Source organism: Varanus komodoensis, unplaced genomic scaffold (assembly GCF_004798865.1).
Source record: "Varanus komodoensis strain SLA01 unplaced genomic scaffold, ASM479886v1 scaffold20_1, whole genome shotgun sequence".
NCBI classification, from domain to species: Eukaryota; Metazoa; Chordata; class Lepidosauria; order Squamata; family Varanidae; genus Varanus; species Varanus komodoensis.
Window position 1 is genome coordinate 5,583,036 of NW_025335587.1, and position 12,201 is coordinate 5,595,236.

Below are 12,201 nucleotides of genomic sequence, written 5' to 3' on the forward strand. Positions count from 1 at the left end.
TCTAACAAATACTATCTCTGTATTAAAAACAACTGCACATTTATAAATTAATGCTTCCTCTCTCCAAGAGCACACATTAAGAACTATAGAACAGGAAACTATTTTCTCAGGGTAGCATCAATGCTGAACTGGCTAGAGGCGATTTCAAATAATATAAGCTTCCCTGTGATTATAGAGCTACATTGGAAAGTATCAAGAGATACAGTATAATGACAGATAAAGACGACAAAAATATAAGAGAGCAGCAAAAATTTGAACTCCTGTCTTATTTTTACTCAAACGCAAAGCTAGTTTTCAATGGCAAAGCTTTTTTATTACTCAAATAACTGCTTAATTCACTTCTCAATGTGTCTTCTCTCTTAAACCAATGGTTATAAATAGATGAAGTACAACTCTTGGATGTCTTCATATTGTGTATCATATGCTACATAAAGGATATGATCCTACCAAGATATACAGTTTCTATAATAACAGGATTCTTAAAGATGAATTGTATCAGCAGTATACTAGAAGTAATTTTGGGGGGTTTGAATTATGATGTGAGAAAGTGCCATTTTAAGCATGTCAGAGCTTCTCTAAAAGAGCAGTTTTCTCTGAGGGAAAACAACATTGTTTACTGTGCAAAAGCAGCCATTCGTCTGCCCTCTCAGCAGCATCAAGTTCAACTGCTCCATCATATCCCAGATACATATTTCATCTGCTGTGGTACTCCGTATATATCTAATGACTTCTGATTTGCCAGCACCATCACTGCATCAGGTCTACGAACAAGATCATCCACGGTGGCTGCATTGCAAACAAGGCCAGTTCTCAACAGAAGGCCAAAAGGTATCACACAGTTATTGCTTAACCCTCAAGAAAGACAGTAATCAGGAAATAACTCCTGAATCAGTTCTCTGCAGTTCAGTAAATATGTTACTGAAAGTTATAAATGTTGAGAGCCAGTGTAGTGTGGTAGTTAACAGAGCTGGACTGGGACTCTGGAGATCTAAGTTCCAGTCCCACTCAGCCAGGACACTACTGGGTGGCTTTGGGTCAGTCTAACAGGGTTGTTGCTGTGAGAATAAAGTGAAAAGGAGTAAAAATTTGTAAGCCACCTTGGTTTTCTTATAAGATAGAAAAACGGGGTATAAATGCAACATATAACAATAATTCTAATTCTGAAACAGTCATTAGCAAAGAGGAAGAGAATCACCTCTTGTTTGAGATTAACCATAAACCCAACTCAAAGGGCAATTCTGGAAAGTGCTTTGGAAGCCAAGTGAGAATCAACACTTTAGATTCACAATAAACCTGTATTTGCAATCCTGTTATCCAATCTGTTACCTACCCTACCCACTTATTTCTGAACCTCTACCCTTTCTAGTGGGTACCACAACCTAAAGTTCAAAAACAGATAGTGGTAAAAGATAAGCAGCTGTGCCAGCCTGTCAACAGCTTGGCATAGTACATAGGCACATGGAGATCAGGAGCTATTTCTGAAACTGTAGGTGTTTGGTAGCTCAGTCCTACAAGCTATGCTCTGTTCTATAGAAAGATTAGTCCTGTTTATGTTCTTGATGCAAGGTTCATATGCAGAATGGCAGGGTTTTGATATGATATGATAACCCAGCATGGTTGGTCAGCCAGCCAGCCAGCCAGCCAGCCAGCCAGCCAGCCATGGTGGGTTGTCATGTCATCTGAACCAGAGTGTTTCTGATGTGGTAGCTAGTATTTTCATGAACAAAATATACTAAGAAGCAGGGTTATTCTTATGCATAATTATTTGTTGTGTTGTTCAAAACTGGTAGAATGACTTTATTATGATTTGTCATAAACTGCTACAGAGCTGCTTGGCAAAAGCAGGAAAACATACTCTTCTCACACATCTTGCTTAGCAAACTAGGCCTAGCAACAATTGGTGTCTCCACCAACTCTGGAAGAGAAATTTGCAGCTAGCATGTAACACTACTATTCGTTATGCACTCTCTCACTAATTCTGGGCGTCTCTTGAATGAACTGGGAAATAAGATTGAGGAAACCCTTCTACCGGAACTGTCTGAGGTGAAGGAGGGAGCATAGTCACCACCTGTAGACTTGGATGTTCAGCTCAGAAGAGATTTGGCTGGTAACAATTTCAAGAAAATGAACTAAGAACTGAGAAAAGCAAGTGAGCATCTAGTAGCTACCTCGTCCACTCAGATAACAAGTGAAAGTAAACTATCTGTCTCAGCTGTAAAAGTGAGCAGCAAAGTAGAGTAGGTAAAAGGAAATTGAGAAAAAGGGATTGCATATTCCATGTGAGAGAATGGTGGGAACAAGTAACAGTAAGAATGGAGGGACCAGGTAGTCCAAGTCAAAAGCACTGGAAATGGTGGCGGGGGAAGGAACAAAATTAGTAAATGGGCAACTGGGAGATAACAAAATGTGCCTCTTGACAATGTGATCCTTTCCCCTTTAATGTTGAAATGGCACTTCTCAGAGCGTCTACCTTTTCAAAACTTCCGAGTTACCAGCTACTCCAGAAAGGGGGGAGGGGATATTAACTTCTACTTTTTGCATCCACCTTTCAGATCAGATCAGATCAGTTACCACTGCAGTTATTCAGTGGTTTCCTGACAATTTAAGGACAAAAAGCACTAAAGCAGTCAGTCAAATGGGATGGCAAGAGTGAGCTCCACAGCAGTGGTATAAGAATTGCTGCTGTTGGCTGATCACAGAGTTGTAAATATTGCAAGTCACTTTTTCTGTCCTCTTCTACCATCCTTCTAGGGGGTTTTTAAAACCTGCTGAGAATATACATGCATTTCTTTGAACTGGGAAGTAAGTAGAAAATTTGCACATTTGTGGGTATTGTTCCCCACAAACACTTTTGGTGCACTTATTCCTTTCACTCCCCTTCTTACTTCTTAACTTTTGATTTAAGCTATTGGGTCTGTCCTTTCTCTTAGTGTTACTGCTTTCACACCTGTAAACAAATTAACTTAATGCCACCCTCTGTTGTCAATTTCCTTTACATCACATTTTCCATTTCCATGCTCCCTTTAGAAGCTGAAACAGACCAAGAATACACATATGACACAGTTGCAAGTGTGCAGTCACAACAGACCAATGAACACTTAAAATTATGATCTCAATTGCACATTTTTGAGGCACTCAGGAAAAAAACCCAGGAAATGAGAAGCTGCAGCAATCGAAGCAGGAAGGGGGACAAGACAGATTTTGCTGTAATGCCTCTTGAGATATGTGTCAGAGCTGGCTAGAGGACTGAAGGGGATCAAAAACAAGCCCCAACATGACTACTGGGCATACCTTAGATTGCTCTGGATGCAACCAATTCATCATGGTTTATTTGAAGGGTGGCTTAGTTGATATGTGAGAATCCATATTAACTGCAGTTTATTCAAAACAAGCCATGGGTTAAACAATGAGTTGTTTACCCCTAACAAACTGGTGATTTGGATTTCCATGTTATACTCAGAAGCCAAGCAAGACCTGGCTGAGAGTTGCTGAGAAAATGTGAAAGTACTATTTCCCATTCATGCACAAAACCCCATGGGTTGTTTAATCAATCAATTACAGTTACACATGAATTAGTTGCAATTTCTGTTGTTTCTTTCCACAAATGTAAATTGTTTGCTAGTTAAAACTAACCTTGAAAGATTTATCCATAAATTTTTGATAATGAGTAAAGTAAAGAAGGCATCCATGAGATAAATGAGAGAAGAGTTTTGACACCTAAATCAGGAGCTCATTAGAAGCTGAACATATTTGTACTTCTCAGCCCTTCATTCTCCTTTTCAATCTCGCCTTTCTCCATTTTTTTTTATTTGCTACAAATACGTTTTTTCAACTTAAAGCTACAAAAAAAGCCTCCCAGGCTTTTTATTATAAAAGACCACTGTTTTTATTCAAAAGCATTCAAATGCTTTTGCTCAAATTAACTTCTACTACTGGCTTTTTCTGTTTAGCCCCATTCTCCTTTGCCATTTCACTTCCTTATTAAGCAGCTGTCATTGAATAGAACTTCTGACTGGGAAGATGACCAGAAAATGTCTCTGCTGAATGTTATCAGAAAAACACTTCCTGCCCAGCTGAGTTGCTATTTGTTTCATGCATAAACGACCTTCCACTACTACAAATGATAAAACATTTCTATCGTATTATGTTTTAATCTTCATCTGGAATTTAGTTCAGCAACAGATTTTACTGGAACTTTGAAATACTTTAAAGCTGAAAGTTAACACTTGGAATACACTGAAAGAAGTCCAATGCATCAATTACTGTATCAATTCTTAGCACCACCATCATAAAAGAATGTATTTCAGAATGTAGCACTAAGCTGCACAAGTGAATACAGACAAGTATTATCTTCTAGTAAGAAGTATATCACACTGTAAAGTGATAACATTTTGCCTATATTTCCCATCACAAAAAAACACCATCAATGAGAACTAGCAAAAACACATGACCAGTATAAGCAATTAGGAGCATATGTCTTACTTAAAATTCTACTGAAAGAGTCAATGGACCATGTGACACATTATGGGACCTTGGTAATTTAGGTTAAAACTAGAGGTGTCAGTGAAGGTTTCTAAGTTTAGGACAAAAATGAGTTTTAATAGCAAGAGAAGCAAGGATTAGCAACTCTCATACTCTTACTCCATTTGGATTAAAAGCCAAGTCCTGGCTTTGCTTTGAAGGAATGCCCTAGGAAAGCTACTCAGGGGAGGGAATACCATATTCCACAGTGACCTGCTTACCCCCAAACCTCTCTCCAAAATGTTGCTCCCCCATCCCAATTTCTCCAGAAGTAACTATCTAAAGCTAGCTCAGCTAATCTTGGAGCTATTACAAGTAACAAAAAGTATTTGTGTGTATGGGAAAGAGAAGGACTGAGACAATGAGAGCGTGTGAGTGAAAAGGGGAGAGAGAGGGAGGGTTAACACTGAGTATATACTGAAGAAAGTCCAATGTATCAATCTTTTGCTATAGTTCTACTGTATCAATCTTAACAGCAGCAACTTAACAGTTTTGTATTTCAGGTTGTAGCACTAAGCTGCACAAAGCAAACAAACAAGTATTATCTTCTAGTATGAAGTATATCACATTGTAACTAAAGTGATTTAGCTACAAATTTGCAGTGATTTAGATAGTTTATCTCTAGCTAAAACAATGAAAATGTTCACTTAGAAAGCAGAATCACCTTCTATAAGTTAAAAAATAGTGCTCTAAAAGCACTGCATCTTAAAATATTAATTGCTTTACATGGAATAAGCATTAACAGTGTTTCATAATGTGCTGTGAAATTATGCAATGCTCTTAAATATAAAACCTGTATGAGCAACATCCCCAACTTCAATTGTACATCCATGAATACCCAGAAAAAATACAGCACATGATTTAGTAGTGAATATGTTACATTAAACTGTTCTGCTACACTCAAGTACTAATCATCCAGAATGATAAAAGTGGGAGGGCCAGATGAAGAAATCTTATAGCAGCTGATCTGGGCATTGCAAAAAAAAAAAAAAACCACAGAATTAGAATATTTATTTATTTAGTTAAAACTTTTGTACACCATCCAACAACCACAGTCTCGGAATGGTCTTACAATAAAAACAGAATAAAATGAAGCATAGCACCCAATAAATAAACCCCACATTAAAACCAAATCAGATTTAAAATAATGGTTGAATAAAAAGGTTTTAGCCTGGCACCAAAAATACAGAGTTGGTGCCAGGCAAACCTCTCAGGGAAGCACATTCCATAGCCAGGGTGCCACCGCTGAGAAGGCCCTTCTTCAGGTAGCCACCCTCCTCAAGGAGGGCTCACAGAGAAGGACCTCCACACCAGATCTTAAAAATATGTTAAGAGGGGGGAAAAAAGTTAATGTTCTTGACAATACAGAAAATTAATTTAAAGTATGCTACTTCATGTCTTTGCTCATAGGTATGCCAATTTGCATTGAAACTCAACATTAAGACAACTATGATCATGGCATCCAGTCCTCTCACTTCCTGGCAAAGAAATGCAGGCAGTGACAGATTTTATTTTCCTGGGCTCCAAGATCACCGCAAACAAGGACTGCAGCCAAGAAATTAAAAGACGCTTGCTTCTGGGGAGAAAGCTATGGCAAATCTAGAAAGCATACTAAAAAGCAGAGACATCACCCTGCCAACAAAAGCGCATATAGTCAAGGCTGTGGTTTTCCCAGTTGCAATGTATGGCTGTGAAAGCTGGACCACAAGGAAGGCTGAGCACCAAAGGATTGAAGTCTTTGAATTGTGCTGCGAGTCCCTTGGACCGCAATGAGATCAAACCGATCAGTCCTACAGGAGATCAACCCTGACTGGTCTTTAGAAGGCCAGATCTGAAGATGAAACTCAAATACTTTGGCCACCTAATGAGAAGGAAGGACTCCTTGGAGAAGAGTCTAATGCTGGGAACAATAGATGGCAAAAGAAGAAGGGGACAGCAGAGGATGAGGTAGCTAGATGGAGTCACTGAAGCAGTTGGTGTGAACTTAAGTGGACTCCAGGGGATGGTGGAGGACAGGAAGGGCTGGAGAACTGTTGTCCATGGGGTCGCGATGGGTCGGACACGACTTCACGACTAACAATAACATGCCAATTTGCATGTGACCAACAGAGGTTACAGAGGCTTAGCAAATCATGCAGTGAATGTCAAAATAGGGCAATTCTGTCTGCTTCTCTTGGAGCTAAACAGTCAGGTATCTGTATATTTTCCACACAGGAACAAATAGCAGGGGGAAAGAGCCACTACCCTTTCCCAGCGCCAATGACTGTATTTAAAGTAAGCTTCAAAATGTTGTATGATCCCATTTCCTATGTAGCTCAAATCTCCTACAAAGCTTAGACACTGCACTGCATATCAAAAATGAACAGGCAAATATTTGTAAGCTATGTGGTCCTAATCTATATACGCTATAGTACCAATTCCTGTGTGGATACAAAAATGATAGTGCAATAACTGGCAGATGAAAAGATGTCAGATAAAAGTACAGCAGTGTCTGCACTATCCAGCAAGCAGTGAAGTGAGGGGAAAAGTTCTGTTTATGATGGTAATAGCATAATAGCATATATAGAAGTTGAATTCAGACTTTGGGATTTGTTATCCCAAATTTGTTGCAGGCTGTCTGCAACTTCTAAACATAATTAAAACCCTCAATTTAAGCAGGGGGCATGACTAAAGATTCTTACGTTTAGTGAACTTTCAGGTAATAATGGTTCAGTTGTCATTTTCTCTAGTTAAATTAGGAAAAAAACTAGGAAAGATCTCATACACAGACAAGCCAAGAAGAAACCCTGCTCTGTGCCAGTGATGACAGTACTATGGTAAGTTAGATTAATGTTTATATGCCAAGCATGTTATTCTGCTTATTTTTCAAGCTATCATTCAACTATCTAAAGCTAATAGATGGGTATATATTTGACTGCCGATGGATATACCAATATTTGTATGCTAAAATGACTGATATTGCAATATTACTTCTAGAGTCCTAATAGAGGGACATTCCAAATAAAAGCATTTATAAGGGTTGGGTTTTAAAGCCCCACTTAGCCATGGAGATATCTGCATGATTTTGGGCCAGCCACAGAGTCTCAGCTCAACCTACTTCACAGGTTCGTTGCTGTGGGGATAAGAGTGAGAGCAGCAGGAAGAGAATGATGTATGCTGCATTGAGTTCTTTAAAGGAAAAAAGGTGGGATATGAAACTAGTAAGTAAATAAGAAAATAAATTGAATCAATACATAAATCCTATTAAATTAATTAACTGCTAAGTTTTATAATTCTGAATGATTACCTAGCCTAGAATATAATGCAGCATATAACTTACTGTTCTTTCAGCAGATGACAAATTGGAATGAGCTCACATCTGGGGCCCACAATGGGACAATTGCCTTTCCTGCCTTTCTCTAACGACTTGGATCAGTGAAGCGGAAACTGTGGCTTTCCAGATGTTTTGGCTTACAACTCCCATCAGCTCTAGCCAATATAGTCAACTGAGGAATAACAGGAGTTGCAGGGGAAAAAAACCCTGGAGCATCACAAGTTGCATGACAGAGGCACTTGCAACTCCTTTACTGAGGAAAGAGTGGTGGGTAATGTATCAGCTTTGGGTTTTGTGGTGGGGAGGACGCTAGTTTTGGTCGATGTCTGGTTTACCTCTTCTTTCAGGCAAGTGTAGCAGGGAGTGAGTTGCATTTAACCAACTGATGGCAAAGGTGCTCCAAGGATGTGCTCAAATTCCCTTTCCTGGTCCAGAACCCATCTAATTCAGGAAAGGTTATCAATTGCATACATTATTGCAATATTTGTATGTAATGCTGCAAAATTCAATATTCCTGTTCCCAATATAGATCAGTACTGCACTATCAAAAGAAGTCATGGTGACTTATTTTAATCTCCAACAAATGTCAGGCATTATTACCTTAATTACCCACCTGGATGTGGCTTGTCAAGTCATCCAAACTGGGGAGGATGGCTTGCTTGAGAGGGAACCAACCAATTCACCAGAGATTCAAACCAATTTTATCTTCTTTAAGCCACAGTGTTTTGTTTGAATGTGCAAACTGGCCCACTATACATATTTCCCATACACATTTTTATGAGGCTTCTATCGAGAAACATTTAATACCTCTTCTCCCACATGTGAATTCACTTATACTTGCAGTTCATCCAATATAGATACCTCCCTGATATTTATACATGGCTTTTCTGATTTTTCACTAGACTCTTCTTACTCAGCACAGGAAATCTGACAGATGTGAGGTACTCTCATATTCAGACAAGGATAAAGACAAGACATATGGTCTAGTGTGGTGGTGTTGATAGAATATAGACTGCAACCTGATTGGGACAGATTCAAGTTGACTTTTCTCTTACTAAACATTCATAGTATTGAACTGTTAGAGAGATGGCAAGTGGAACATAAACCTTGGGATGAGCAACAGTGGGAATACCAGCTCCTTCTGGCTCTGGCTGAGTCAGGCACCTTCTTTGTATGCCTCTTGCCATCCCCAAAGGGACAGAAGAAAGCCTCAGTCAGTGCTAGAAGCAGCAATCAGTCTTCCAGTGCCAGCAGAGTTCTCTGCTGCCTGCACCCCCACTTCTATCCCTGATCTAAAAGGGAGATAACAGCAGAGAATCCCTCTTGAGGTAGAGGGAGATTTGTATAGTGGGGCAGCCAAGGGTCCATGTCTCACCATGGAAAAACCCCAGGAGGCTCTGTGGAACTGAGAAGTATGTTCTGTGTCCAAGTTCCTTTGCCAGGTCTCTCTACCACAAATCACAAAGCAGGTGGGTACTACATATATGGCCTTTTCAGATAGGGAGCCTGGAATAGGGAACAGCCCTCTACGGAAGGTCACTGGCCTGGTCACTATTCCTTCCAGATTACTTTTTTCTAAATGGCCAAAGTTTTTTTTTAAAGGTAAGAGAGCTGTCAGAAATAACAAGTACATGGGTACACAAATAATACTTTGGTTTAATCAGTCTAATATCTTTGAAGCTGTTTAATTTAGTGCAGGAGACCAAACATTTCTCTAAACTTAAATAGACAAGTGTTCAGTTTTGGTTTTGTTTTGTTCTGTTTTTTTTTTTTTTTTTACAAAACAAAGAAAACAAAAAAGCACAAGAGTTCTAGATTCATCTGAGGTATAGGGATAAGATTATACTCAAGGGAACCATGTTATTTTTCTGGACACATCACTAAAAATAGACTACTATCAGGATTCTTAAAACCATAAGTTTTGATTTCAAATGAAGAACATATTACTCTCAGTTTACTAACAAAAACAATGGCAATATGAGCACTGCAAAAATTTGGTTTGAGTAGACTACCATATAGTTAGGCCATATAGTAAAATATAGTGGGGAAAAGGGCCTTCTCTGTTGTTGCACCTCACCTTTGGAATTCCCTTCTGAAGGAGGTGTGACTGACATCCACATTATCTTGATTTTGGTGCCAAGTTAAGACTTTATTTAGTGTTTGTTTTTAGATTATGATTTATTGGTCTTACTGCTGGTTTATTGTTTTATTGTCTTGTTGATTATACTGTGCTTATCCTCCTGTTGTATTTCAAACAGTATTTTTAACTGTATTACGTATAATGGTTTTAGCAATTATTATCTATTTTTCTGTACTGTTATGATTGTGATGTGAGCTGCCCAGAGAGCCTTCTGGTTACATGGTGGCATACAATTGCAATAAATAAATAAATAGTTCTCTATATTCTTGCTATATTATGCTCCATTTTTAATCCAGGTTTTATGTAAAATCTGAAGCTAAAATTAAAAGTATTAGAAGAAAACCATCACACCTTATAGAAATACTATGTATTTAGGCATCCTTTTCAGCGAGGTGTTATAATTACAAAACAATGCTTACAAATCAAGAACCCAGTATTAGCACCACATAAAACAGACCATTTATATGGGGTGTATGTGCACGCACACGAGTATGGATGCACACACATGAACATTATCTGGCACAACCATGCACTGCTACTAGTCCAGCCCAGCAGCAGTTCATGCTTTTTTTCCCCTCTTGTCAAACCACAACATGTGAGATTAATAACCAAGTTCTGTTTGATGCTGCAAAGTCATCCTATAAAAACTCTTATAAAAAACAAAACAAAACAAAAGCATTCATCAAAACCTTGTGGTGGTGGCAGCTGAACTCAAATCCACAAACAACAGCACTCAGGACCCAAACTGAGTGTGTAAATGGATTTATTCATCCTAGGATGCCCATTAACGTGTGAATAAACCTGGAAAGAAAACGGCAACTGCCTTGTGGGAGAAGCGCTGCAGAAGCCTCCTTGTCTGCTATCCCAATGGCTCCCTAAAAAGGGATTTTATGGCAGTACCTAAACATGTCTTGCTCCCAATACAGCACTGCAAGAATCAGGTAAGGACAAATCCAGAGTCACAGTTGAGGAGTCCTTCACGCACACATTACGGCTTATTTCAGAGGGGGGATCCCGAATGCTTAAAGCCGACAAGGCAGAAGGGAGTGCTACACCCACACAACCTTTCCTTTCGCTTGCCTGGCCTCCCCGCTTCCGCCCGGCACCGTTACCTCGTTCTCCACCACCTCATGGTAGGCAGGTGGCGGGTCAAAGACCGTGTTACCCCCGCCGCCGCCGCCGCCGCCGCCACTACTGGAGCCATCGCCGTCCCCTCCGCTGCGAGAGCCGCCGCTCTGCTGGGGCGCTCCCAAGCCTCCGCCACTGCCGCCGCCCCCTCCGCCGCCCTGGCCGCCGCCACTGTCCATGGGCTCGTAGTGCAGGCCGGGCCGCTCGTTGGTGAGCAGCGCCACGGCCTCGTTAATGTCGTTCTTGGCTAGGCGGAGGGCCCTGCGGATGGCGGCCGCATCCGAGAAGCCCATGCACAGCAGCGTGGTCATGTGCTGTTCCTCCTCGCTCTCCATGGCGTCTCTCTCGGCTCCGGTTCAGAGGCTGTCTCCGCTGGAGTTTCCGTTACTACCACTCGCTCTGCGCGGCGCCATGTTGCTGGCAGCCTCCTCCTCCCACTCCACCCCCCCACCGCTCCGCCTCAGGGCAGGAGAAACAGCAAGCCCCACACCCACCCGGAAGCGACAGGCTGAAGCACGGATAATGAGGAAAAGGCGCCGTTATCACGTGCCGGGGGAGAGGCGGCGGCGAGGCCACCGCCCAATATTAAGGACACATGGGGATATAGGGCGGGAGAGCGGATGTGGTCGTCATGGGAACTCCAGAGGCGGCAGGCGGTGGAACCCCACAAAAGCGGCTTTGGGAAGAGGCGCTACTACGCATGCGCGCGCCGAGATGCTTAACTAGTGTTTAACAACGCTGTACTGATGACAGAGAATGTTGGTGCGCGTTCTCACGCCGTGACCCTAAGTCGTCCTGCACCCGCCGTCCCTTCAATTTTAATGCAGTTTTTTAAAAGGGTGCCTAGCCAGCGTTGCTGAGAAACCTGAGAGTTAGTGGGATTTATACTACTGCCTTACTCTCGCTCACCTTGGAGTAATTCTCTGCATTTGGTGGGCTTACCTTTGGGTACACATGTACAGGATTACTATTGCTCTCTAATAAACTTGGTTAGGATAGGGCTGTACTTCAGTAATCCCCGGTAAACCTACTTGGACATAATTGACTGAGGTGGACTTAGAAGTACAGTCCCCCCCAGAAGTACAGAGGGGGACTTGGA

General features: G+C 41.0%; 1 protein-coding gene across 5 annotated transcripts in view; it reads right to left on the bottom strand.

Annotated features, from left to right (window-relative positions):
* The window catches only part of USP24 (ubiquitin specific peptidase 24), a 103,893-nt gene extending 92,357 nt beyond the window's left edge, over positions 1 to 11,536 (bottom strand). For all 5 annotated transcript variants that reach the window (XM_044430472.1, XM_044430471.1, XM_044430470.1 and 2 more), the window contains exon 1: positions 11,087 to 11,536. In XM_044430472.1, coding sequence (XP_044286407.1) covers positions 11,087 to 11,437 — 351 coding nt within the window. In that variant the 5' untranslated portion in view covers positions 11,438 to 11,536. The remainder of the gene's footprint in view (positions 1 to 11,086) is intronic.
* Between the last annotated feature and the right edge of the window lie 665 nt (positions 11,537 to 12,201).